The 24684-nt window shown below is 50.6% G+C and overlaps 11 protein-coding genes across 11 annotated transcripts; 4 read left to right on the top strand and 7 right to left on the bottom strand.

Moving 5' to 3' along the window:
* Nucleotides 1–200: 200 nt before the first annotated feature.
* ALTATR162_LOCUS11959 (uncharacterized protein) lies at nucleotides 201–629 on the bottom strand (the record flags this gene model as incomplete). The annotated part of the gene is made up of 2 exons (XM_043319603.1): nucleotides 201–364; nucleotides 425–629. 2 exons carry the CDS (start codon nucleotides 627–629, stop codon nucleotides 201–203), a joined length of 369 nt encoding a protein of 122 aa, XP_043175538.1.
* A 492-nt stretch (nucleotides 630–1121) lies between these two features.
* Nucleotides 1122–2665, bottom strand: ALTATR162_LOCUS11958 (uncharacterized protein; the record flags this gene model as incomplete). The annotated part of the gene is made up of 4 exons (XM_043319602.1): nucleotides 1122–1293; nucleotides 1346–1474; nucleotides 1525–2434; nucleotides 2536–2665. 4 exons carry the CDS (start codon nucleotides 2663–2665, stop codon nucleotides 1122–1124), a joined length of 1341 nt encoding a protein of 446 aa, XP_043175537.1.
* A 395-nt stretch (nucleotides 2666–3060) lies between these two features.
* Nucleotides 3061–3943, top strand: ALTATR162_LOCUS11957 (uncharacterized protein; the record flags this gene model as incomplete). The annotated part of the gene is made up of 3 exons (XM_043319601.1): nucleotides 3061–3243; nucleotides 3294–3875; nucleotides 3926–3943. 3 exons carry the CDS (start codon nucleotides 3061–3063, stop codon nucleotides 3941–3943), a joined length of 783 nt encoding a protein of 260 aa, XP_043175536.1.
* A 2971-nt stretch (nucleotides 3944–6914) lies between these two features.
* ALTATR162_LOCUS11956 (uncharacterized protein) lies at nucleotides 6915–7959 on the bottom strand (the record flags this gene model as incomplete). Its single annotated transcript, XM_043319600.1, has 2 exons — nucleotides 6915–7791; nucleotides 7847–7959. The coding sequence occupies 2 exons, from the start codon at nucleotides 7957–7959 to the stop codon at nucleotides 6915–6917; spliced, it is 990 nt and encodes a 329-aa protein (XP_043175535.1).
* An 861-nt stretch (nucleotides 7960–8820) lies between these two features.
* On the bottom strand, nucleotides 8821–9954 carry ALTATR162_LOCUS11955 (uncharacterized protein; the record flags this gene model as incomplete). Its single annotated transcript, XM_043319599.1, has 4 exons — nucleotides 8821–9266; nucleotides 9323–9340; nucleotides 9589–9794; nucleotides 9839–9954. The coding sequence occupies 4 exons, from the start codon at nucleotides 9952–9954 to the stop codon at nucleotides 8821–8823; spliced, it is 786 nt and encodes a 261-aa protein (XP_043175534.1).
* A 2343-nt stretch (nucleotides 9955–12297) lies between these two features.
* Nucleotides 12298–13133, top strand: ALTATR162_LOCUS11954 (uncharacterized protein; the record flags this gene model as incomplete). The annotated part of the gene is made up of 2 exons (XM_043319598.1): nucleotides 12298–12403; nucleotides 12457–13133. 2 exons carry the CDS (start codon nucleotides 12298–12300, stop codon nucleotides 13131–13133), a joined length of 783 nt encoding a protein of 260 aa, XP_043175533.1.
* An 87-nt stretch (nucleotides 13134–13220) lies between these two features.
* Nucleotides 13221–14441, bottom strand: ALTATR162_LOCUS11953 (uncharacterized protein; the record flags this gene model as incomplete). Its single annotated transcript, XM_043319597.1, has 1 exon — nucleotides 13221–14441. The coding sequence occupies one exon, from the start codon at nucleotides 14439–14441 to the stop codon at nucleotides 13221–13223; it is 1221 nt and encodes a 406-aa protein (XP_043175532.1).
* A 236-nt stretch (nucleotides 14442–14677) lies between these two features.
* Nucleotides 14678–17116, bottom strand: ALTATR162_LOCUS11952 (uncharacterized protein; the record flags this gene model as incomplete). The annotated part of the gene is made up of 1 exon (XM_043319596.1): nucleotides 14678–17116. One exon carries the CDS (start codon nucleotides 17114–17116, stop codon nucleotides 14678–14680), a length of 2439 nt encoding a protein of 812 aa, XP_043175531.1.
* Nucleotides 17117–17409: 293 nt separating this feature from the next.
* ALTATR162_LOCUS11951 (uncharacterized protein) lies at nucleotides 17410–21146 on the top strand (the record flags this gene model as incomplete). Its single annotated transcript, XM_043319595.1, has 6 exons — nucleotides 17410–17415; nucleotides 17488–17623; nucleotides 17674–18003; nucleotides 18055–18683; nucleotides 18734–20584; nucleotides 20634–21146. The coding sequence occupies 6 exons, from the start codon at nucleotides 17410–17412 to the stop codon at nucleotides 21144–21146; spliced, it is 3465 nt and encodes a 1154-aa protein (XP_043175530.1).
* Nucleotides 21147–21940: 794 nt separating this feature from the next.
* ALTATR162_LOCUS11950 (uncharacterized protein) lies at nucleotides 21941–22757 on the bottom strand (the record flags this gene model as incomplete). The annotated part of the gene is made up of 2 exons (XM_043319594.1): nucleotides 21941–22024; nucleotides 22071–22757. The coding sequence occupies 2 exons, from the start codon at nucleotides 22755–22757 to the stop codon at nucleotides 21941–21943; spliced, it is 771 nt and encodes a 256-aa protein (XP_043175529.1).
* Nucleotides 22758–24140: 1383 nt separating this feature from the next.
* On the top strand, nucleotides 24141–24562 carry ALTATR162_LOCUS11949 (uncharacterized protein; the record flags this gene model as incomplete). The annotated part of the gene is made up of 3 exons (XM_043319593.1): nucleotides 24141–24273; nucleotides 24322–24504; nucleotides 24558–24562. 3 exons carry the CDS (start codon nucleotides 24141–24143, stop codon nucleotides 24560–24562), a joined length of 321 nt encoding a protein of 106 aa, XP_043175528.1.
* Nucleotides 24563–24684: the final 122 nt, after the last annotated feature.

Here is a 24684-nt window from a genome sequence, read left to right as displayed (position 1 = left end):
CTGTCACACTAGATATGAACAACCCAGCTGGCCCACCAAATCATCAATGTCAACAGCAATGTCATGACCGGAAATGACAATCATACACCCGAATATATGGTAACGATGATAACGATTATGATGGTTCATCCATTTAGTTGCCTCTTGGCTATAATACAAAATTCGCTTCTTCCACCTCTTCTCTGCCTAAAAAAGAGGATTTACTTTGAGCTTCCAGCAGGGTTGCTGGGTCCATCAACAGCCCTCTCGACATGTCCAGCGATACCATTCTTGCTCGCATCGAACTGGCTTCCGATAACGCCGTCCTTGCTGAAAGGTCCACCGACCGCTTCGCCGATTTGACCAATAGCGCCGTCAGGGTTGACTATTTAAGACTTATCAGCATCCATCCAGTAAGTATACATGTGAGTTGGCAAGAACGTACACTGCTTTCCAATAGCACCTGCGCTGCTAATCACGCTAGGGTTCTGGCTAGGGATAGCATTGGTATCCTTGTTTGCGCCGAGCTTGTCAGCGGCAGCGGTGGTCTTGTCCGTCATGTTGCCGGGTTGTGTTGCGTTGTTTGGTGTAGATTGGTTTGCGGTGCCGAGGCCGAGTTGTTCGCTGAGGGGACCGGTGGATTTGGGCATTTAGTTTATGGTTGTAAGGAGTTGTTGAATGGAATCTATTAGGTGCAATAAGGGAAAGTAGCTATATATATGTCATGTTTGCAGAGTGCTGGATGGGTTATGCGCGAAGGGTACGTCACAAACCCCCAAGTGATGATGGTGATGTCATGATGAGGGTGGTGGGAGCGCATTATGCGAATTGGGGAACACCACATGCGGATTGAGAGCAAAAGTCGATGATGTATCTAGTGAGTAGCTTCCGTGGATCTCGATATGCCTTTGCGTGCGAAATTGTGGGGTTGGGTTCTGGTTTGAACGGCTGTGATTTGTTGCTAGGTGGTGTTATTGCGTTATGCAGCTGTCATGTCTGGGAGATGGTCTCCACGCGTGATCTACATTAAAGGTACCCGCACGGTTGACATGATTCGAGGAATTGTGACTTCATTGATGCTGACTGGTATCATTGCTGGTGGCCTCTTCTGGATCTAGGCTGGAATTACATGCGCGTCATGTCTAAGCGCGTCTCTTTGCTCGTGCTCCGCCTACCCTGGGGAATGACAACGGTAGCTTCAGCTTGGCGATGAAGTGATTGGCGCTTTCGGCTTTGGTGAGCTTCATGCGTGTGAGGTCGGCCTGTGTGGGTGCGGTGAGCTTGCATCCGAGCTCGGCGAAGTATTGCTTGATTCTGCGTAGCATTAGCATTAGCTTCAAAGGGTAGTTTGGGTGGAAGAACGTACTCCTTGTTCTCCAGCTTGAGGTCATCTCGGAGGTCATTCACGTCGACCTCAAAGTCATCGACAATCAGTGCCGCCGCCGCAATGTGTGTCATGAGGTTATCGATGTTCCAACGAGGCATCTCGCCGTTACTACAATAGTCAGTGCATAGATCATGGCGAAAGACGCTGGTACAACTCACCCTCCCTCGGGAGCAAACTTCCTCCTAATGGCCATGATTTGACCAGCAGGCGTATCCTCACCCATTGCTGCCTCCAGCTTTCCTTTCATGGGTATCTTCTTCGGGCGTGGTCCACCTCCTCCAAACAATGCAGAATTGAAGTTGATGCAAAGCAGTATGAATCGTAGGACCTTGAGCTTCTGTATCTGCTTGTTTTGGGCAAGCTTGACGATGCGTTTCGCGACGTATCTGCTGGGGACGCTGACACCTTGGCCAGCTGCTGAGGATTGCACCCAGTCCTTGACATCCAGGATAGTCATTAGCTCGCTTCCAACTACGACATCTGTAGAGTAGACGTCGGCTGGGTATTCGGCTGCAAGATTGGGTGTCGGTCGGGGTTTCGAGCTGTCTACGGCTGCTGCGAGATCGTCCTTGTTTGGCATAATAGCTGTCGCAGAGTTCATTTGCTGTAGGACGTTCTCAGCAACAGCGTCGGTTCTCGCGGCGTCTTCGGCGCCAGTGCCGCTCTTGATCGCGTTGAGCGTTCGGTCTTCAAGTGCCTTCCTTGATTTCTTGGATCCAAACTCTGCGGCGAGAGCAGCTCTCTTTGCCGTGACAGTGTTCATAGCCGCGTCCAACTTGTCCTGCTCTTCTCGCATTTCTTGTGCCTCACTGCGCAGTGTGCTTCGTACAACGACTCTCTTGACTGGAACGATTTGTAGCTTGCTTGTCGCAGGGTCGAATACGCCAATGTAGTCTTGTAGCTGGCTTTCGGCGCTGCCATCGTGCTCTTCTTGTGCGGTGTAGTCTAGACGAGGATGATCGGATGACTGAAAGAGTAGCTCGCTGCTTTCGCCTTGTGGTAGGATCTTGGTGCGCTTGTATGGCTTGAAAGATAGCTTCGATGGGATGTTGAGACCGGGTGTGACAGCTTGCTGGTGTTAGACAGAACTCGCTTGCATGTTTCATAGCTTCTGTCTTATTGCGATGGCTTTGGAAGTCATGCGACAGTGTCCAGAGTGGCTAGCATACCTAGAAGCGGACCCAGAGTCTCTTTATTCTCTACCATCTGAACGCACACATTTCCCTGCGGCGCAACCGCGGTCTTCTTCTTCGGACGCTCGCCATTCTGCTCCTGTCTCTTTCTCTTCTTTTCACTCATGTCGGCGTTGCGGTTGCGATAGGGCAGCATTGGTCGCGAAATGTCAAAAAGTTCAAAAGTTGAATCGCGAATTGGCAGAACTTTCGGGCGGTGAACTAGCAGACATAGCCGAGCGACAGGGGTTGGTGCGGGCTAGCATGTTAGTGCAGGCGTGATGACGTCCACGCGACGGACGCGTTCCACACTGCCGCACTCCCGCACACCAAGTGCGTCCACGGCACACACGGATCGTTCCTGGATTGAGTTTATTGTATCCAGTCAATGCAGCTGCGCTGAAACAGCAAACAATTCAATCTTCATCACTGTCCTTCGTCTTCCCCCCCACATCATCACCACCATTGTTCCATTCATCACTGAACTTGCTTCCAATCGTACCTATTCCCACAGCCTTTACCATGCCTACCGTTCTCCAGACAGCGGGCGACATGGTCGATAATCTTGGAAACAAGATCCACTACACCACGAGAAGAGTGGGTGATCAGATCGAAACCACCACTAATCAGGTCTTGCCGCCCAAGCAGCGCGAGCACATGCTTGAAAGGGCTCGAGAATACGCTCACCAGAATCCGAAAGCAGCTGTACGTCAGTGGAAGCCTCTACGGAATGCCCTACTGACATCTATTCACAGGCCTTTCTTACCACCCAGGCCGCATTGACTGGTCTTCCGCTCGTCCTCTTCCTCGCTTTCGCAACAATCACCCTCCTTGTTTCCCTATCCACCTGCCTCTTCCTCGGCCTGCTCGTTTCAATCGCCATAACCTTCTTCCTAGTCGGCTTTGCACTCCTCTTCGTCGTCCCCACCGTCATCATCGCCAGCTGCTCAGCGACCTTCATCTTCATCTGGGGCTTCGTAGGCTACATCATCCTACGCAGGTTCAATGAGGGTGAGGAGCCAGCTAAGCTTGGCACGCGCGTTGGTGACAAGTTGCACAAGTTGACAGGCGGTAGATCGGGATATTTCCAAGGCGATCAGACATCTTCGGAGAGCAGCCATGACCGAAGCGGCATGGGTTCTAGAGCGTCTACAAAGGGCCATGATGATGGTGCTGGGCACGCACATGGTGGTGTATCGTCGCACACGCGTGATGGCGGGCCTGTAAATGGCGTGACTGGCACGCAGGGCACTGTTGAGTGGGAGAGGAAGTGGGATGGTGTGAAGTCTGAGCCGGTCGTCTTGGATACAGAAAACGTCTTTGAAGTCCTGAAAGCGGTAAGTACGCTCCCGGTTATTGTTGAATATTTGGCTAATTGTAATAACAGGAAGCTCCAGTTGCTTAGAAGCGTGTCTGGAAATCGAGGACTTGACGTACCAATCTTCCTATAGTACCTATTTCTCCGCCCTACAATGACCGAACCTAATCTTCTATAACACGACAGTTTACATAACATATGGTGTGCGCTTACTTGACTTGATGCTTATTCATTGTGCCGTCTCCAAACTTCGCATCACGTGCACCTCTCCGACCCTCTCATCCTTGATATAAATCTTCCCTCGAGCATGCTTCTTCGTTCCTCCATCAATCTTGCTACCTTTCCAATCTTCAAATTACGATCCAGAAGACACATGTTGGATCGGTGCATTAAAAAAACAACCATGGAAAATATAATGGATTGCCGAAATGGAGCTTCGCCCGAAACCTCTTTCAGGACATGACGTTTGCGCGCTCTTTTTCATTCAGTATCATCAATACACACAAGCCTTGCGAGCTTTGAACCCGACAAGTCTAACGGAATGCGCTGGGGTAGTCTTCATACATCGAAGTAGAAGTCTGCTTTGGAGAACGTCGTCGAAGCTGATCGTCAGCAATCCACAAGCTAGGCAATTAAGTCAAAAAACAATCTCAAACACCTTCATGTCTGGCCTTTTGCCTTGAGTGAGTTCGGGCTTGACTATGTATATCATTTTCCAAGACACCAAAACAACCTCTGAAATTTCTCATGGTGTCGTTGGCTGCGAACAACATCACGATCGTATGCACGCCTGAAATGAACAAAACAGTTGGCATACAAAGAGCGCAAATGCCTCCTCAGTCGTTCAGTGTGCGCTGAGTACACCTAGCCTTGCGATACGATGTTTTGAGGTGCTCCACGTTATACCATGGACCGAGCACACTACGTTTTCGATCTCAGACTAATCGGCCACTATAGCTATATAAATACCTTCTTTCTCGTCGTATTTGTTTCTCTTCATCACTACCTCTTTATCTAAAAACCTTAAAAAAGATCAACGGGGGTATAGATGTTTTGCCTATGCTGTCGGCCACGAAAAGACCAAAAAAGCTTCTACGTGTCTAGGGGGACTTTCGCAATTCACAATCACTCGTAGCCATGGCGTTACCGTCGTGCTCTTTCTTATTTTCCAGAAACTAAGCATGTGGTTGGGCCCGGAGAATTTCTTCCAATCGATACAGGCCCGTTTCGGCGGCTTCTCGTGGGTCATCAGAGCACCCCATGGCGCGTCGAGTGGTTGTACTACCGTTTGCCTGCTGAGTGGGTATATAAATTCTCCTTCCCGGAGCTTAGGGTTCGCTATCTTCGTCACACTCGGATACCAAAAATCCAAGAGTCCAAAAGCAATATAACCAGTGGCTATGTCTCTTCCAAAAGCCACAACAGTGCTACAATGTTTTCGGCGAGAGAGTTTTGTTCTAAGAACTGTGACCCACTACCCTTGAGCGGACTCGAGAAACAGCCTTACACAACTCTCATGGTGGCTTCTCCGAAACCACATCCGTTTATCATGATCCTTTCTGGGGAAAAAATGCCACTCGATGTATTCACGGACTCCTCGGTCGCTTGTGTCACAATATCCAAAGAGGGCGCGCTGAGATCGCATGGCGCCGTTCTTCTGCACTGATCTGCGGGTATATAAAGCTTCTCCTCTTACCTCCTCTAGTCTACCTTAACGAGAATCCCCCTGATTATAAGCCTCAAAAGACGAGGGAAAAAATTCATGGGCTCTAGAAAGAAGCACCAAAAAGCCGAATGATCTTGCCTCTTCGAGTAGACTTCGGAAACGTTCGACACGTGCGTCTGCTGTTATGCCTTTTGCTCCTGATAATCTATTCCTTGACCCTCGAAGTTTTCGATAGATCTTATGAATTCAAAAGCCATCATCGCAGGCTCACGTTGATAGAGCAAGGTGGTGATGGCTAGGTGCAAGAGGGTTTGTAATGACGTCAGTAGACCAAGAACCTAGCAGCCGAGACACCCGTAAGTTCTATCTGAAGATGAACGTCTTCGATAGCTATTGGATCCAGAACGAGTTATCGTTTGGTCGCTGAGGGGAAGTCCACTGGAGGTATCGGAGTTCTCGAGAGAAGCGGCGCAATGAACCCGGGCTGAGCACTTGGCTGCTGCCTAAACTAGCAACCACAGCATCATGGCATTCCTACATCAAGCTCTACACCACCATGCTCGCATTCTAGATCAGCCTCGTTAATCTTGACACTAAAGATGGTACTTCCACAATCGGACCTGGCGCGCACCAAAAGACGCCTGAGACAAGAACTCCGAAACATCACCAACGACCCTATAGAAGATTGTTCCGCCGCGCCCACCGATCCTTCAAACCTGTTTTTATGGCAGGCAACAATCAAAGGGCCGCCGGCAACTCCCTACGAAACAGGCACTTTCCACCTCACCATAGAGTTTCCAGAGGCCTACCCACGCGTACCACCCAAGGTAACATTCACCACCAAGGTCTACCATCCGAACATCGATCATGAGAACGGATATATCTGTTTGAATATCCTTACCATGGACTGGAGTCCTGTGTTGACGGTTTCGACGATGTTGTTGAGCATAAGGGCTTTCCTTGATAGCCCGGATACCGACGATCCATACTATCTGGGGATTGCTGATGAGTATGTACGCACGAGAGAAGTGTTTGATGAGACGGCTAGAAGTTGGACTGAAGAATTTGCGAAGGATTGAGGGGTAGTTGGGAGAACGGCTGAGGGAAGTGAGTTGATAAGAATTAGTCAGCTCATTCGAAGCCAGTCACCTGCGCACTTGGAGCAGATTTTGTGATTTCATTGTTGTACTGGCCTGTCCGATATCTAGACCAAATTCGAAACATCATGGGACGTAACAACACGGTCCGATCGGCTCTCGACGAAGCTGTCTCGATCAACAATTCCCATGTAACCCATAGTCGAGGCTACCTGTATATACCTCGTCAAGCAATAGTGCTATCTCCGTCCGCTTCAGTAGCCCCAACTATCCTTGCGAACAGACGTGTAGGGCTCTATCCCTTTAGATGTGTAGGGTAAAAAGGATACATAGCCCGGATCGTAGCCGCATCACCAGCAGAAATATCGAAGTGCGGATAAGGCCTGCCACCTTTGAGAGGCAAGAGGAAAGACATAGTTCGCTCCGGATTAAACGTGAACAACGGGTACAACGTAGGATTTGTAGGATCATGCCCCCACCTAGCATGATCAGCACCAAAACGACAATCGTAATGCATGATGGAGTTGATATCATATGGCGTAATGATATCCGCGGAGAGCGGCTTGAACTTGATGAACTCTGAGCCGAGCCACCCGTACCTTAGAGCAACACCAGGCTGCTCGCAGAGCTGTTCGTTAGTGTATCCATCGGCCTGGGCCTGAGCCAGTGCCTGTTGGTAACCCTGCACGTTCCTACAATCGAAATGAATGAAGAAATCTCGGTCGGGGCGCTGGTGCTCGTGTAAAAGGCCAAAGACATGACCAATTTCATGTGCGGCAGTCCAATCCATGTTGTGGGCCTGGGACATGATAATTTGGTGTCTCCCCGGTCTGTTTTCCGGATTGTAACCCACTGTAGCTCGTGCCTGAAACCCTCCGAAATCGTGGGTATAAGATACCATGACGGCATCGGCAGGCATTCGGTCATTCCAATGGCCGTTCGCGTCGTGGCAGTATGGGTATTGGTTTGTGTTGTATGGCATCCAACGCTTGAAATGCAGATTGTGGCCGTTTTGAGGGGAAGCTAGGCCCAGCGTACGTGTCCAGGTTTCCCAACCGCGGTCGATGGCTGGGCCGATGGCTTGCTCGGAGGCAGCGTCTTTGAAGCACCAGGGGATTATGACTTCGAAGGCTATACTCCGAGGCCACCGCTTCTCTGGGTTAACGGGGAATCTGTGCGAATCAATAAGCATGAATGCAGAGTTTGTCAATGGCAAGAGTAACTCACCCAGCTTGACCTCCAGTGTCAGACTCTTTGGGTTTCTCGATGATTCCCGCGAAAACGAGCCCCAGAAGCGTGAAGAGCAGGATCGGAATCTGCATGCTTGAAAGTAGATTCATGTTTTAGTGTGCGGCGTCTGGGGTTGAAAATTGTAGATATCTTAGTGCATAAAAACGCCAGCACATATATTCATGAGCTAGAAACTGCCGCTAGGCAGCGAAGGTCATTGCGTTCCGCGCGTAAACTGTAAGTCAGAGTGAATCATGGTGTGGCGATAAGAGAATGGGATGAATTATGTCTGTCTGACGGCTCTTCTACCTCGGTGGTTCCTGTTGTGGCAGTGAAGATCTACTACAAATCCATTCCTTTCGATTCACTCGATCCGCCTTGGCGCGATCCTCGACTAGATTCATGAATAGTGTATTAGACCCTTCCACGCGGCATCTTCGTACGGACCCCCACAGTTCAAGAGGTACCTAACGACCTCCGAACCTACATGTACATGTTTACCGCGATGATCTATGAAAGCAAACTGGCGAATACGTGTGTGCGCTCATAGATATCTGAAAGTCTACAGACGTGAGTTGATTGAGGCTTGATTATCAGCGCGAAACCGGTAGCGTTCTATTTGTCTGCGATATAACATCTCGAGAAGACCATGTGTCTGCTACAAAGGTAAAAAAAAAGTACTTTGCACGAACCATGGTGTGACTATGGTTAGCTAAACGAGCTAATCACGATGGGAATCAAAGTTGTAGTGTATTTGGTGTTATCGGAGCTTAAAAGCTGCATTCTATTTCTGGACGCAAACTATTCTAGATATCCAAATGTCATGATGACTCATCTTTTATCTCGCTTCTAAACCCATGTCCAGTGATTTGCCTTTTGAAATGAAAAGAAACCCGACAGAGCTTTTCCGGAAAGTCTACTGCCGCCATGTGAGTATCTGCAGGACCAACACTTCACCACCAGAAGGCTGTTTACTCCCACGGATACAGCATCTTGATGGAATCTTCATCAAACTTCGAGATCTGCCAGTCTGGATATGGCAGTGGTAGCGGAAGCAATGACTTCTGTCTATTCCTTCCGCCAGTAAGACGAACCAGTGGGTATTTGTCAAGGTTGGTCGGATCAGCATCAGTAAGAGCGGGGTTGTGGCTCTGCCATGAGCTGTAATGCATGATTGAATTGTAGTCGTAATCCGAGCTGTACTCCATGCCTTTATTTTCCCACTTGTAGTATTGTGTAGCATCGAATTTGTAGTTATTCGCGACGTTGAAGTTGTTGCAAAGTTCATCCTTGGTAAAGCCGTCGGTAGTAGCCTTCTCCAGGGCCTCGGCGAAACCGATGAGATTATGGCAGTTGAACTGAACGTACTCGTCGCGGTCTCCACGGGAATTTTCATGCATCAAACCGAATATGTGGCCTAGACGAAGATTGTTAGTTGATTTAGGTATAATGTTCGAGAAGAAACGGCCTTACCGAGCTCATGGGCCACGACTGCCTACTTGTTAGCGCATTCAAATGGCTGAAGATTGTTACTCCACTTACCCAGGCCCTATCTCTACTCGGTGCTTGTTCCGCGTCGCCAATGCTCAAGTAATGACGACCAGCTTCACTTGTAGGATCATATCCCAAAGAAGACAATGCTGCTCAGCCTCCTGGAGCTCCACGCTTAATAACGACGATATCAGCTGGAAATTGCGGGTTCTATTCGCCATTTTCCAGATAACAATACCAGTTCTGACCAGGAACAAGGCGGCGTGCAAAGATTAGAGAATGACCGCTTTCTGGGCCGTAGTGACCGATATAACGCTGCCATATTCCCCATCCCCGCCCAACAAGCGTTTCGAGCTCATCCTTGGCGGCCTTGTTTTTGTAGCAGTAGGGAATTTCCGTCTTGCCGTGGTCATTCGGGTTCTTTGGCCAGCGACCGCTCTTCTCCTCGCCAAACCTAGGGATATGAGTAACGAATGAGTGGCTGTGGGGTCTACTTACCATGGACCGAGGATACCCATACCTCCGCCGGGAAGGCTGGTATTGAATGTAGGGAACGAAGTTGGGCACGCAACGGCGCACCAAGTGAATAGGGCGAGAAGGGTAAGTGGTAACATCGCGCGGCTGGTATGTTGTTGCACGTAAACCAGCGATTTGTGCAACTAACGCGATTTTGTCAAACAGTGTAACGTGGTGGTGGGGGAGAGTAAGGGAAATGGAGTAGAAGGAAAATGTGCAGCCGATAGATAAAGCTCGATATATTCGTACGCCAAAGCTCAGAGTGGCGGTGGAGATTCGAGTCTGAGCCTGGCAATGATAACAAACACAAAGTGAATGGGGATCACGTTTTAATACCCTTGCTCGTTCCGACTCCATTTGCCTTGGTTTCATACTTTTAAGGATAGTGAGACGAGTTCCTTTTACACTCTGGGAGCCACTCCCGACAGTACCACATCCTAAAAGATATGCAAACTGATAGATGTTCTCTATCAAGGTAGATCGCAGCCTTAAATTCGACCACGTTCGATGCAAAGTGGCAATACGGACGAGGAGACTATGATTGTTCAATATATGTCGAAGATTGCAGCTTACCCCATTCTTTCGGCGTTAGGGATGTCATTGTCGTGACATATATCATGTTGGAGTAAAAGTACAGAGGTTGGCCTCCGTGTCAGCTACGCGTGGACGTGGCACGCTATGGAGACGAAAGTGTACTAACGTCGTGCGCTGCATTGGCGACACCAGTGCCGAAGCTTCCAAGCCTCCATGAAGCACCTTCTTCTGTGCTTTTCCACGAACTCTAGCTGACACAACTTATGCGCCACATTGTTCCATCTCTTTTAGTCAGAGCCTTGAGATATCCTCGTAACGCACTAGCCTTCTTCCAGAATGCGACCTCGCACATGCTTTGTGACACTGAAGATGGAGGTTTGCACTCCAACGCATTTGATTATGTGGATGCCTGATACTTATGACAGGCACTGGTATTGAGTGTGCATGGCGCTAGCCCCGTGGATCATTCGCATGCGATCGTTCAAGGCTGTGCTGCGCGTGAGGGGCGCAGCTGAAGCGTGCGGGTCTTCACACCACTAAATATACTTGATCCCTCAACGCAGGCTTCGTACTAAAAGTGGTTTGACCGAACCGAACCAGCACAATGCGCTAAACTCTGCTTTCAGGCTTTTCAGACGCATTCACATTGCTACATGTCTTTTGCAGGGTCGCTTTTCGGCAACACCCAAGCCCCCACTTTCATCGCCCCGAAAGAAGCGCAGGCACAGCGCGATTAGACCACCGCCTCGATGAGACTTTTGAACGCCAGCACATACGAATTTCAAGTCGTTCTAGGTTCAAAAAAGCCGAATTACGCGATCCTATCACACACATGGGAAGACGATGAAGTGCTGTTTGAGGATTTGCGGGATACGTCCAGATCCGACTGGAGTGCAAAGAAAGGTTACTTCAAGATAAAGAAAACATGTACACAAGCCTTGCAAGATGGGTGCAATTTTGTATGGATCGATACTTGCAACATCAATAAGGACAGTAGCACCGAGCTCTCAGAGGCCATCAACTCCATGTTCAGGTGGTATAAAGAGGCCACTATCTGCTACGCCTACATCTCTGATAGCACCACTGGAGACGATAATTCTTTATCCCAATGTCGCTGGCTCACCCGAGGTTGGACACTGCAGGAGACGATTGCTCCCGATCGTGTGCATTTTTATGACATAGATTGGAATTTTCTGGGCAGCCGCATTTCCCTTGCGAGACACCTTTCAGCAGCCACTGGGATTCATGAAGCTGTACTGTTACGAAGGCATCGTCCTGGCATTCCCCAATCGCATCCGCCCTCAAATCCAGTGCCAACTGGACTTGTGGTGATGAAACGCACAGGAAAAGAGGATGAAGCCCCACTCTTCAGAGCGACAGAACGCGAATGTCGATGTTGTCCAAGCCGTGAAGAAGTGGACGTGGAATCAATGCTTGAAAGGTTCAGCGTAGCGCAAAAGATGAAGTGGGCTTCGAAACGAACTACCACGCGTGAGGAAGACATAGCTTACTGCCTAATGGGGCTGTTCGACGTGAACATGCCTCTGTTGTATGGCGAAGGTACGAAAGCATTCTATCGGCTACAAAAGGCTATCCTTGGGATATCGTCAGATCAATCAATCTTGGCTTTTCGATCTGATCTGCTATCGTCACCCTTCATTGGCGATTCTCCGTTACTAGCACCACACCCGAAGTTATTTCGCGACGAGGTCCACAACATGCATATGCCAGCTCGTGGTACGCATGTAAGTCTGGTTGGAACCACGTTATCTATCGAAATGCTCATATGTCCGATACAAGGGAATGGAATGCATCGAGACCAGTATCTTGGCATCCTGGATTGCTCGTTAGATGGAGACCCTTCTATGAGACCTGCTATCCTTTTGACACCCGTACACAAAGGAAAGATGATTTTTCGTCGAAGTTCCGGGGATATCAAGCTATTTCGACTAGAATCAAGCCATCTTGGGGAGGCTGTTTTGATGACCGATCGTACATTAGAACCCAGACCGTGTATGTCCACCCGAGTAGGTAAAGTTTTTCAGATAGATGGCTAATTGATACAGTATTTTGGTCAAGCAATCGCATACGATACGATGTCAGTGACATCAAACGCGCTCGCATTACAATCATTAGTGAGAAGATGGACAATCACAATCATCGCCATGCGACAGTGCCCGTAAGAGTTAACACATTTTCAGTCTGCAGCGAGTCGAACTGCCAAATCACTTCGTCATCGCATCTCATCGCAGAGCAATTACCAGACACTGCACATTTAGGATGGCTAAAGTTTTCTAGTCCGTGGGGTGAACAGTTTTGCGTTAACTGGAACCGGGACTGGACTTCCCTAAAATCTAGCATTCGAACATTTCTTGAACCGAAAAACCAGGAAGTGATACAGGAGCCGGCCGCCCCAATGGTCCACCAAGATCCGACAGTCATCCAGGAGCAGATCGCTCCCATGGTTGACCTCGAGCTCGAGTCATTAGACACTTACGTAACTATGCCGCTCGCGGAGCTGCATAGGTCGAAACCCATTACACTCAGAGGTCCTAATTCGAGCTGTCTTCGGGTCTGGATCTCGCTATCAAGAGAAACTTTTATTGGCAGGAGTCGATACGAATTGGGCATTCATGGGAGGATTGTGAAAAGAGATAGTAACGAGGAAGACAGCTCATCTGAGCCCCTAGCCGCTTGTGGAGAATCACAGCTTGAGGGTCTCAGTTTACAGGACGACACTTGATTACTTATTGTAGAGCATACATACTTCAATAATCGCAATACCAACCTGAAAATTCTTCTTAACGAGCTCAACATCTCCGGTCAATTCTCACTGAACCTGCGCTTCGCCCTCTTCCACCTCCGACACCACACTCTTAATCATCTTCTCCCAGATCCTTCTCACAACTCTGAACCCCTCAACCCACTCATCATAATCCTCCACCATATCGAACTCCAGCCACTTTCCGCCTCTCGCCCCGACACACTCCATATACTCGATATCTAAATGCTCGTTATCTTGATCCCGACGCACGTCTTTGTCCTTGTCCCCATCCTTTTTTGTCTCTCCTTCCTTTGATCTCTCTCGACCTTCCGCGTCTGCTTCCTCCTCCTTCTCTTCCTCTTCCTTCCTAGCCGCCTCATCTAGCCTCCTTGCTTCATCAAAACTGTCCGCGCCATGAACCCACTGCACCAACCCCCACCTCTCTAGATCTTCCGTGACACAAGGAGTGAAAAGCACTTGCACAACATCCCCCATCCCCAACTTCTTTTCCGTATCTTTATCAGGCACTACACCATAATACCCCACAGCATGTCTTCCGTCCTTGTAAAACCTCGGTAGGAATAACACTGTCATGCTTTCATCCCCTCTCTTGTCTTCATATAGTGTGTCTTCTGTGGACTTAGCCTTCAACATTCCCCTACCCTTCTTATCCCAATAATCCTTGGGAGACGGGAGGGATGGCAGAGGCGAATCTGGAGCTAAATTGGGTAGATGCGTTATTGCAGAGTCGAAGTCAATGAAGGGGAGATTTTGTTCTGCGATACGGATCATGGCGAGGAAGACGGCAGAGTTGGTAGTTGTTGCGCGGTAGATCGACTCGGAGTAGTTGAAGCGGCTATAGTTCGGGTTAGGAAGGGAAGTGTAGGGTTTGGTGTCTTCGTCCCATTGGAAGAGGTGGACTGCTCTCGTCTTTGTGTAGTCGTCGTCGCTGTCGTTGTCGTTATTAGAAGCGGGTGACCAGGGGATGAGTAAAGCATCTTCGGGAATCATCTTCCGTTGATCTTCAGTAAAATTCGTTGCGATATGTTCGTACGTCTTCCGTAAAGTGAGTTGGTGACGGTAGTGCTCGACTCCTAACTTGCGGCCTGGTGTGTCTAGTTCGGTGGTGTTGACAACGATGTCATCTTGGTGGGAGTCCCAAGGGTAATCTTTCTGAGACCCTTTGGGGGGTTGCTTGACGGGTGATGACATGTAGGATGGATCTGGGGGAAGTGCTGCGAGCCTGCGTCGATCGGCGCCAGTTTGTAGGAGACGAAATCTTGCCATTGTGGCGGGTAGGCGTGTGAGTAACGATGTCACGGGTATATTACTGCGCGCTGCTGCTGAATGTCGCGGAGTTGTTTCCCTCGAGGTGAAGGCCAAAGACGAAAAACTTAAGGAAAATAGTTTGGTCAATGGGAGATAGAGTTATATGTCCCTGCACGGGCTGCGTTTGCGATTACTACTTCACTGCCTTCTGGCAAGCTGCAACAACTATACAATCACTATTACCGTGCAAACTGCTAATCCGAGTCATCGTCAGTGTCTTGTCCAAGTACCAGAGATATCTTGTCATCGTCGCTATCGTCGTTGTCGTCGTCAACGCTTTCTTGACCTGGTTCGGGAAGATCGGGGACAGCCGAGGCGGTGCTGGTAACGGCAAAATCCGAGGTAGCGGGTATGGTAGTATCGGCAGTAGATTCGCTTGATGAAGTTGTGAACGTTGACACAGGAGGTATTGGGTGTGTTGTGCGCTGTTCGTCTTCGCTGGTTCTCGCTCGCTTAGAGGGTGAAAGAGGTCCATCTTCGCCTATCGGTCGCTTGGTATCGCTGAATGCCGTAGGTTCGGAGATATTAGGACGTTGCGCAAGTGTGCCCTTACGAACCGATCGTGGAGTGGATTCGGCAGGCTTGCTCGGTGTTGGCGCGTCTCCCATAGCAAAGTCCTTCGCTACCGTATCCGGCTGGCCAGCTGTTTCCAACAGATTGTCTAACTCTTGTCCAGCAAAGTGATCATCCGCCTGCTCCAAAGCTTGCGGCTCTTCTTCCTCCGCTTGCTCTTCTTCGACCTCCATCTCTTCGTCCTCGTCATTCGCGTCTTCCATCTCCACGTCTTTACCACCCAAACGGATTACTGGCATCCTTGGTCGGAGAATGCCTTCCACATCCTTCTCGGCAGAGAACGACCGCGCCATGAGTGGTAGAATGCTTGCTGCAGGCTTTCCAAACTTCTTGCTTGGTGGCGGGTTTAGCACGCTAGCTACCATAGCCTCCTTGTGCTGAGTGAGAATGGCGGTGCGATCTAGGCGAGCTCGCATCGAGTCGGACAAGTATTGAGCCGGGATGTTCGAGAGCAAAACGGGAAGCAAATGGTGGGCTGCTTGTTTGAGACCAGTAAATCCAGCATTCGGTCCACCGGTGTTCTTCGCAGCACCAAGGAAGCTATCGGCATTCGCAGTCGTCTGAGGCTGACTGTTGCCATTCGCCTTGGCTTGGCCCGGGGTCTGTTGGGTTGAAGGCGTTGCAATCTCGGATGGTAGCAGGTCGTCGCAGCAAGCGCGGATGAGAGGTACGAGTGAGTCGATAGTAGCCTTGTGTAAAGCGACACCTGATCTCTTCACTAGAGCATCAATGGCCGTGTAGCATGCGGTTCTGATCTGGGAAGTCTCCTTCTCCGCGCTAAACACCCATACAAGTTGATCGATGATGATAGGGTCCAACGCCAAGGTGCTGGTCTGGGTTCGGTGGGCCAATGCAAGAAGCACCTCAATAGCGGCAACGTGCACATCTGGCAGCAGCAACCAAAGACACTCGCGTTCTTCCTTGCTGACTTGAGCGTTCAGGCGCACGGTGTTTTGGAAATTCTTGCTTGCGGATGCAGGAATCGTAAGAGAAAGCATCCTTGAAATCAAGTCGACGATTGTGCCAACGTTGAGATACACAGTGTTTGCCGTGGGGCTCTCAAGGTACTCCTTGATGACATAGAGAAGGCCTGTCAACCGTTCGCCACCAGCAAAGATTCCTGACCAAGATGAGAGGTCTGAGCTAGGCTCTAGGTCTTGGACCTCATCATCCAACGTATGGCCATTGGACAGAGGCGCTTCACGCGCCGCAGATTGCCAGTCCTCTACCACAGCGCGGAAAACACGGTCTGATGCTTGATGGGTGACGTTTGTGATGTTCTTGATGGCTTTCGTCCACTCTTCGCTCGAAGCCCCTTTCGGTGCACAGCACGGCAGTTGTACGTAAAGCTGGCGCGCCGCAGCCGCGATGTCGGAACAAGTACCATGTCTCGCTCCAGTTTGCTGCTCTTGACTGGTCTTGTCAGATGGGGTGGGCGCGACGAGACGTCCCAGAAGCGGGTAAAGTTGCTTGAGATATGACCGGAAGATGGTAGGATGTCGTGGCAGTAGCTCGTTGAAGCTCTCCAGAATGATCTGCAACAGTCCGACGGGGGTAGTCTTAGCATTTGCTATTTGTAGGCAGGTCTGCACGAAAGGTGATAACGATGGAGTAGTGATTTCGCGGATCAACGTCGGATATTCCCTGGTCAGAAGGAAGATGCGCGTCAAGGTGATGATGCATAACTTCTTGGATGATGGCGAATCTGGCTTGTTTAAGAAGCCAAGAAGACCGCGCACCCACGGCAAACTCTTCTGTAGAGTCTCCCAACCCCCGACTTCAATCGTTGCCTTGATCAGCACTATAGCACACCATCTTCCTTGGGGAGTCCGATCTTGGAGCAAGGTGGAAAGTAGAGTCCGGAACTTGTGTATGGCGACGGATGCTTCCGAGGATGTCGCTTTAGTACCTGAGGCCTGAGCTGAGGAGAGTAGAGTTCTGCAATTGGCTAATGATGCAGCTATGGCAGGCACGTGTTGAGGAAGCTGGGACGTTGGTGTGGACGAGATGCGGAAACTGAGCGCACGCAGCGTCGACAACTCGGTTGTAATGGGCGCCATGATGATCGCGATCCTTCCGTTCGCGAATTCACCCAGCTCGACTCTGATCAGCGGATTTGTTGTCGTCGAAAGATGGTAGGAAAAAAGTTCGAGCCTCGGAGTTAGCGTCGGACCGCATGGCGCTAAGACTGCAGGGATGAGCGGGCCAGCTGGGAAGAGTGGGACTGGCATTGCAGTCGGTCTGTGACATGTGTACAGCCATGACAGGCGTCGTCGCATTCAGTATTACTCGTCGAACATGATTGTACATGTATTGCGACTTTGTCTAGTGCCAAAGGCATATTCTTAACATCATGGTGGTATGTTGACATGACTCTTCTTCTCCCCTCGGGCCCCGAAGCAACGTCATCTTGGACAACGGTAGCTTACAGGATACACAGAACGCCCCCGAGAACGAGAAGGCCAAGCGCTATATACAGCTATTGGACGAAGCAAGATGCGCCGGACGATGGGCCGATGTCCCTGAGCTATGTCGCAAAGTCGAGAAGCATGCGCCGCACCGACGATGTCAGCAAACCTCTCTATTTGGTCTTTCTGAGGGCTAACGGCAATCCAAGGCCTCACCCTCACAGCGCGATCCGACGCCCAAATAGCCACCTATAGCTCTCAAAGGCCCTCGACTGCCTCATCTACCGCGTCTACCGGCGGCCTGTCAAATATTATACCCACATTACTCGCTACAATCGAAGAAGATGGCACCCACAGTCAAGACACCTTCCAGGCCAATGTCTGCCTTGCCTGGGCTCATTACGTACTGGGTGAGCCAGGACTGGTAGTTGCGCGGCTACCACAAGACTTTGGGGCAGTCGCGACCCAGCTATCCGGGGAAGCAGGCACATTAAGCGGCTGGTCTAGGGTCTGTCTGGTTAAGGGCACATATCTCAAGGGTATAGCTATATCTTCGTAATACGTTGTAGCTCGGGACTGACATGAATTAGGATCCGCTCTTGAGAAAACAGGCTCTATCCACGAGGCAGCCGCGACCTACTCGTCCATAATACCTTGGCTGTCTACGACGACCACCCCAAACACCGAATCAGCCCAATTCAAAATGTGGGGCGAGCAGTCTCTTGTCCGCCTCTGCCAGCTCTCCGATCAATCTACAGGCGCCAGCGGGCAAATCAACGCGCCTGAGGCTCTTCGTACCTACCGCTACTGGGCAAAGTTTTGGGATGCAACATCGAAGAACGCCGCGTCAGACACCGGCAACTCAGCACTGTACCGAAGATTGGCATGGAAAGCTTACTACGACTCGCTGTCCACGATCCTCCGTTACGACCTAGCCTACGAACTTGATTCGACGCCTATCATCCAAGAGAAGCCAACACCGACCGCCCAGTCCGACGCACGCTTACGGCAGCGAGCAGAATTGAAACGAGTCGAGGCCGTTTACGAGAACTTGTTGATAAGAGAAACAAAGTTCCCCAAAGCTAGTGAGACCAACCACGAAGTCGAAGCATGGGTGGACTCTGTCATGGACAACTGGCGCCTCTTGTGCGGTCCGAGCTGGAGCGACGATGACCTAGGCGAAGGTGGAAAAGAGGGTGTCGCACGAGGTGTTCTTGATGTAAGACAACCATTGAGTTTAGCAGGAGTATGCCCTCTAACACTATCTAGATCCTCTACCGAGCAGCTACCAAGACATACCACTCTACGCAGATCTTGCGCAATCTCTTCGTCGTTCACGCATCGCTAGCCGAGCCAGAACTAGCATACAAAGCCTACGACTCGTACGTCGAGATCATCACACGGAACAAGGATCGGTCAGAAAAGTCAGGTGAAGCCGAAGTGGGCATTGATGACGACAGTACTGTGTTGAGAACCTCTGCCGAGGCCATTAAAATGCTCTGTCGTTGGGGATCTAGGCAAGATGCTGAGAAGGCTCTCGAGATCGGCCACAGTATCGAACACTGGCTTGAGCAGGCGGATCACCTCCGGTCGACGTCCGATGCCGGTTCTGTCGCCTCAAATCAATCTCTGATCGAACCTACCGCCTTAGCTGCCGCTTACTGTGCTATTGGCGTCAGCCAAGCGCACTGGGCACGATTGACCTACGAAGTTGAGGCACGAGCGAAGATCCAGGCCAAAGCTATACAGTACCTAAGGAAGTCACTCTCGCCGAGTTTCAGTGATGAGCACAATGTGGAAGCTCTATACGCACTGGCTCTAGTCCTGGCAGAGATGCGAGATATCCCCGGAGCCATCAAGGTCGCCAAACGTGCACTTTCTCCGGCAACAAAGGGCACAGCCATCAGCACAGATGGAGTCATATCCGGTGGTATTCCTACTGAATATGGACGCGAACGGAAGCTGATACCTGTATGGCACCTTCTCGCCCTACTTCTAACATCGCGATCAGAGTTTGCCGCTGCTGAGAAGGCATGCGAAGCAGCCTTCGAGCAGTTCGGTGATCCCGCCATCCTCTTTGGCCGTAGTGACTCAGGCGCATTCCGGAGCGAACACCTCAACGATGTTGCTGGGCAAGAGGCTCTTGAATCAGGTGTTGTAGACCGCATGGAACGCTTCGAGAGGAGCAACATACTGCAGATTAAGATGACGCAGCTAGCCCTGCTCGAGATTACTGATGGCGCTACTGCCGCGGTAGATGGGTGCGACGAACTTCTTGCGCTGTACGGCAGACTTTTTGGTGACCCAGCAGCCGATAAAGTGAAGCCAGTACCCGAGCCTGCGTCACTAGCGCCTCCAAAGACTGCTATGGGTACTGGCCGAGGAAGCATTTTCCGCGGACGAGGATCGGTCAGGACGACGCAGCAGGAGAACAGCACACGAAATGAATCTGCGGTCAGCGCCAAGACAGCTACCACTCAACCAGAAGTGCCTCCTGCCATTCAAGTCACCGATGATAAAGGCGCAGCTCATGCCAACGGCCATCACCGTCACCATCTGTTCCATCACCACAAACATGATGAAGGTCAGGCTGGCAAAGACCCTACCTCAGAGATCCCGCCGCTGCCAGAGCACGTTCCAAACGGTACACCTACACATAGCAGTACTGTGAATCCGAATTCACCTCAGCAAACCTCCGTTTCTAGTCCTCCGAGGAAGTCCGTAGAAGGTGGTGACAGACCACTGCGACCAATAGCCCATAACCTAGACCACACCTCCCCACCATTGAGCCACGAACAACATCCGCCTAGACAAGACACCCGCTTGCCCTCTCGCCTTCCGCATGCGGACTATATCCCTGCTGATCCTTACTTTTCGAAGATCCAAGAGCGTCGTCAGAAAGTCTGCCTGTTGGTGAGCATATGGATCTTCATTTCGGGATTGTATTCACGGGCGCACATGTTCCTGGACGCCAGGGAAGCTGTTGCGGAGGCATTGAAACTGGTTGAGGCTTTTGAGGCAGAGGTGTCATTGGAATCCTCAACAGCCAAGGCGCTCGCTGACAAGGGATGGGGTGGTGGTAAGAGCGTGGAGGAGTTATGGGGTGACGTGTTTGCTGCTGTAAGCCTCTCAATTTCGTTCATATTGCCCCTGCTAACACTTTTTACAGCGCGCAGAACAGCTCGTAGCCCAGTCAATGAAACATGAAGCTCGCGTAGACTTTGAGCGCGCTCTACAACATTTCCCCGACCATCCTGAAGCTATTGTTGGGCTATCGAACATTCTTCTGGATATCTATAGCGAGGCGATATCACTAGAGCCTACTGATGTCGACGCCGTCTCTCATCCTTTACCGCCGTCGGTGTCCTCCACTCAGGCAGGCGCATCGGAATCTAAGACGCAATACCTCACTTCTCACACACCATCGGCAGAGAATCAGCTCTCCTCCCCCGAGCTCACTCGTCTTGCAGCGCGTGACCGCGCATTCGGTCTACTGTCTACACTCACCAAGCTTGGTGCCGGTTGGGATTACTCCGAGGCGTGGTATGCGATGGCTAGAGCGTATGAGGAAAGCGGACAGATTGACAAGACAAAGGATGTGCTTTGGTGGTGCGTTGAGTTGGAGGATACGCATCCTGTACGTAGCTGGAAAGTGGTGACCACTGGTGGGTTTGTGCTGTGATCAGTTTGCAATGGTTGTACGTAGGTGGGTCGTTGGTATACCCTAATTCATAGATACGTAGATTTCGTTTGGGATCCATGTCTTTGGTTCTATAGCGTACCTAGGTATTAAGTGGTAAAGTGGTGTGACTGTCTTACCAGTAGCCAGGCCATTCCTTGCATCGCTGCTATGAAATCTGTTTCTTGGCCATGGTTGCTGTTCACAAGCTCGACACTCTTCTTCTTCGGCTTGCCTGTAAGTATACAGTATTTCATCAGAGTTTAACACCGCGCTAATATCATTAGACTGCGTAAACCGCCTTGCTGAACATCTACTTCGCTGTTCAATACCTTGTTTCTCCAACGACCTGAACAATTACATGATTAGACCGCGCTTTGACACCGCTTAAGGCCTACACCACGGTTTCTTCGTGACTAGAGGCCCCCATCTGCCGTATGGTATATTGAGGGTACCGCGAGAATCTCTGTTGGTAGGCCAACAAGATCCAGGATAGTGCATACCTCTACTCAGAGTGTTTGTTACAACTGATTATGATCAAGTTTCTACGAATACACGGTAAACACCTACAGCAGAGCCCCTTCACAACCCAGCTCGTCAACATCCAGCTTAGAGCTCATCCTCAACCCTCTCCTGCACCATCCCCGCGTAGTAGAGCACTCCCTTACCCATATTACTCGCGTCTCTCACCCCCTTGATAATCGCCACATGAAGCGCACTTTCCGGAAGGTATCCCGCCGGCCACCCAGCACTCCCTTGTTCCGCATCCAAAAACCTGATTTTCACGCTATATGAGACTATGCTCCGCCAGTTACCAGCCCAACAAGCGTGATAGACGAACCGATGTAGTAACCAAGGTAGATCAGACTGGCCGATGCGAACTAGCGGTGGCGCGGGAGTAAGAGGAAACATTATCTTGTAGCATACTCTCTTTGCTTTGGTAGTTATCGTCGTCACAGGTAGGCCTTGGAAGTTATTCGGAATCTCGATGACGACAGTGAGAGGGGGATATTTGTACATGGTGTCCGGTTTTGTGCCGATGTATTTGATAGTGCGGAGGATAAAGGCTGTCAGTGCCTCCAACGTTCTTGTGTCGACGTTGCGAGTGAAGGCTTTTGTGTTGAGTCTGATACGGAATTCGTCGTCTGATAATATACCAGCGCGATAGCGTCGAATATCTTTCATGCAGCTGGAGTTGCTGCGTTTTAGATGTCGGAGAAACCAGTCCCAGAATGTGCGGGGGATGGCGAACGAGTCGCGGAGATCTAATAGGCCGAGGAGTTGGTCGGCCTTGATGGCAATTGTTGGTGGTACTGCTACGATCTTCTGACCGTGCGGTGCGAGTATGTAGGATGCTTCGGAGTGGAGGTGACGGCTGGTTGCTAGGATGGATATGCCTGGTATCGTCGTGTAGATCAGCGTCAGATGGTCTTGACCGTCCTGTAGGTGCACGTTCTGACGCCGCGTAACCGGGTGTAGCTCCTCATAGACCATAAGACGTATCTCCTTTGGTAGATCTAAGAACCTGAAAGATTTGGTTGTGCCCATGTGCGGCGGTGAGAGTGCTGCCTCTGCTTCGGGTAGCGAAAGACGGGGTGGAAGTGTTCTGCCCATGGCTGAGCGTATTGCACGGGCTGAGGAATCGGGTATTGCAGCTGTTGTTTAGTAGAGTTGGACTGTTGACTGTTTAGTATCGATTTTTATCGAGAGAATACTTGTTCAAATACACATGGGACAATATGCGAACGTGGGTGAGGACCAGCTTTCACCATCGCAAGCGGATTTCATTTTCGTGGTGAAGAAATATGATTCACCACCGACGTTACCTACGGAAGATTGTAACAAATACGGACTGAAGAAACGAATATGGTGGAAAGTATGCTGTAGCCATGTAGGGTGAGCCGAATGATGCATCGCCTTTTCCCCTTCGACCCGGCATCTTCCCGCTGAAAAGAACCTTTTGTGCTTTATGAGTACAGCCTGCAGTGTAGAAACTGCTGTTGAGGCGGAACGATCCTTAGGAGGGCCCACTCTAGAATTAAGGGAAACAACGTAATAGAATAGTGACCTGCACAGCAGTGGCGGAAGCCAATGACACTAGTCAAGTAATATGATCAGGAACAGGCGATGAGGATGGACAACCGATATCGATAGGCAAAGACACACATAGTTGTCAGGAGAATCCGGTGAAAGAAGTCGAGACCATCGTGCCATCGTGAAGTGGGGAAGGTCCGGCCCGTGCGGAATTTAGCGCGATATTAGCGCGTACCCTGAATTCCCTTGTCAGATGTCCTCCTACTTCCTCACTACCACGCCTCGGACTTCTGCCAAGCAAGGACTTTCCAACCCGCGATACCGTGGACACCGGAGCAGTCACTCTGCGAACACAATGCCGTATCCCATCCGCACAGCCACAATCGCGCTTGCATGCCATGAATTACAAACGGCGCACGAGACCCACTCGTGATGCACGTTACGGTCAGGCCACTGCTGCAAAGCCACTCACACTCAGCCACGGGGCGCACATTGGGGCACTCGTGCATGGCCATACGCAACCCCTGCTCTTGGCACTCGTCTACGCACCTGTTCATGGACATTGTGTAATCTCAAGGATTGCGTGGTTCGCCTGTTACGGCAATGTTGTGTAAACATTCACCGCTTCCAAGCCGGCACTCGGCACGGCATCATAGGGGAGTCAGCGGGAGACGGTAAGATGCAAGAGTGGCAATGACATCCTGCCACCCCGTGGAGCAGTACTGCTGGTGAATCTTGACTGTGTCATGTTTGTTAGCTTGGCATATGGGTCACTCTTACTTCCATTCTAGCCGTGCGGCGACCGGTATTCGGCCTATGCTCTTTCCATAAATCTCTTAGCTTTCTCCTCTTACTGTGGACCTTTCATCAACTTCTCTCTCCTTACCACTTCACACACCCGCACACTGTTCAGCTTAATCTACTTCTTACACCAAACCAAACACAACTCAGATACCTGCCAACATGACTTTCTACCACACAGCTGAAGACATCCGCATCGACGACGGCCACGTGCTGAGGGCTCGTCTCCAGACTGCCGACGGCGAGTGGAACGACGCTGAGATCGACCTTAACGAGCACATCGGCAACGACAACGGTAAGAAAGACGCTCAAACTCAACATGACCCTTACTCATCTGCAGTAGGCCACTTCGTCTGGGACGGTGAGGGCTTCGCCAATTCCGCTGAGGACATCGAGTTCGCACTTGAGGGAGACGGCGACATTCCCGTCCTCCGCGCTACCCTCATGGACGAGGAGGGCAACGGTGAGACTCGCGACATCAACTTGGGCGAGCGCATCATCAACAACGATGGCAACTTCCACTACGGTATGTCATGACAAGTAGGCTTTCGGTGAACTTTTCGCTAACATACCCACTAGAGTAGGCATCTCCCTGTGATAAGCCTAGTGCAAGTACCTCGTGCGTCCATAACATCCTGTGATGGATATTTGGTGGCCACTTTGGGGTTCAAGTAGCTTCATGTACTCTCTACACGATATGAAATAA

Source organism: Alternaria atra (assembly GCF_907166805.1).
Source record: "Alternaria atra isolate CS162 genome assembly, contig: 37, whole genome shotgun sequence".
Classification (NCBI taxonomy): Eukaryota; Fungi; Ascomycota; class Dothideomycetes; order Pleosporales; family Pleosporaceae; genus Alternaria; species Alternaria atra.
Note: the sequence above shows the minus strand (reverse complement) of the source record. Positions and strands in the feature narration are given on the sequence as shown.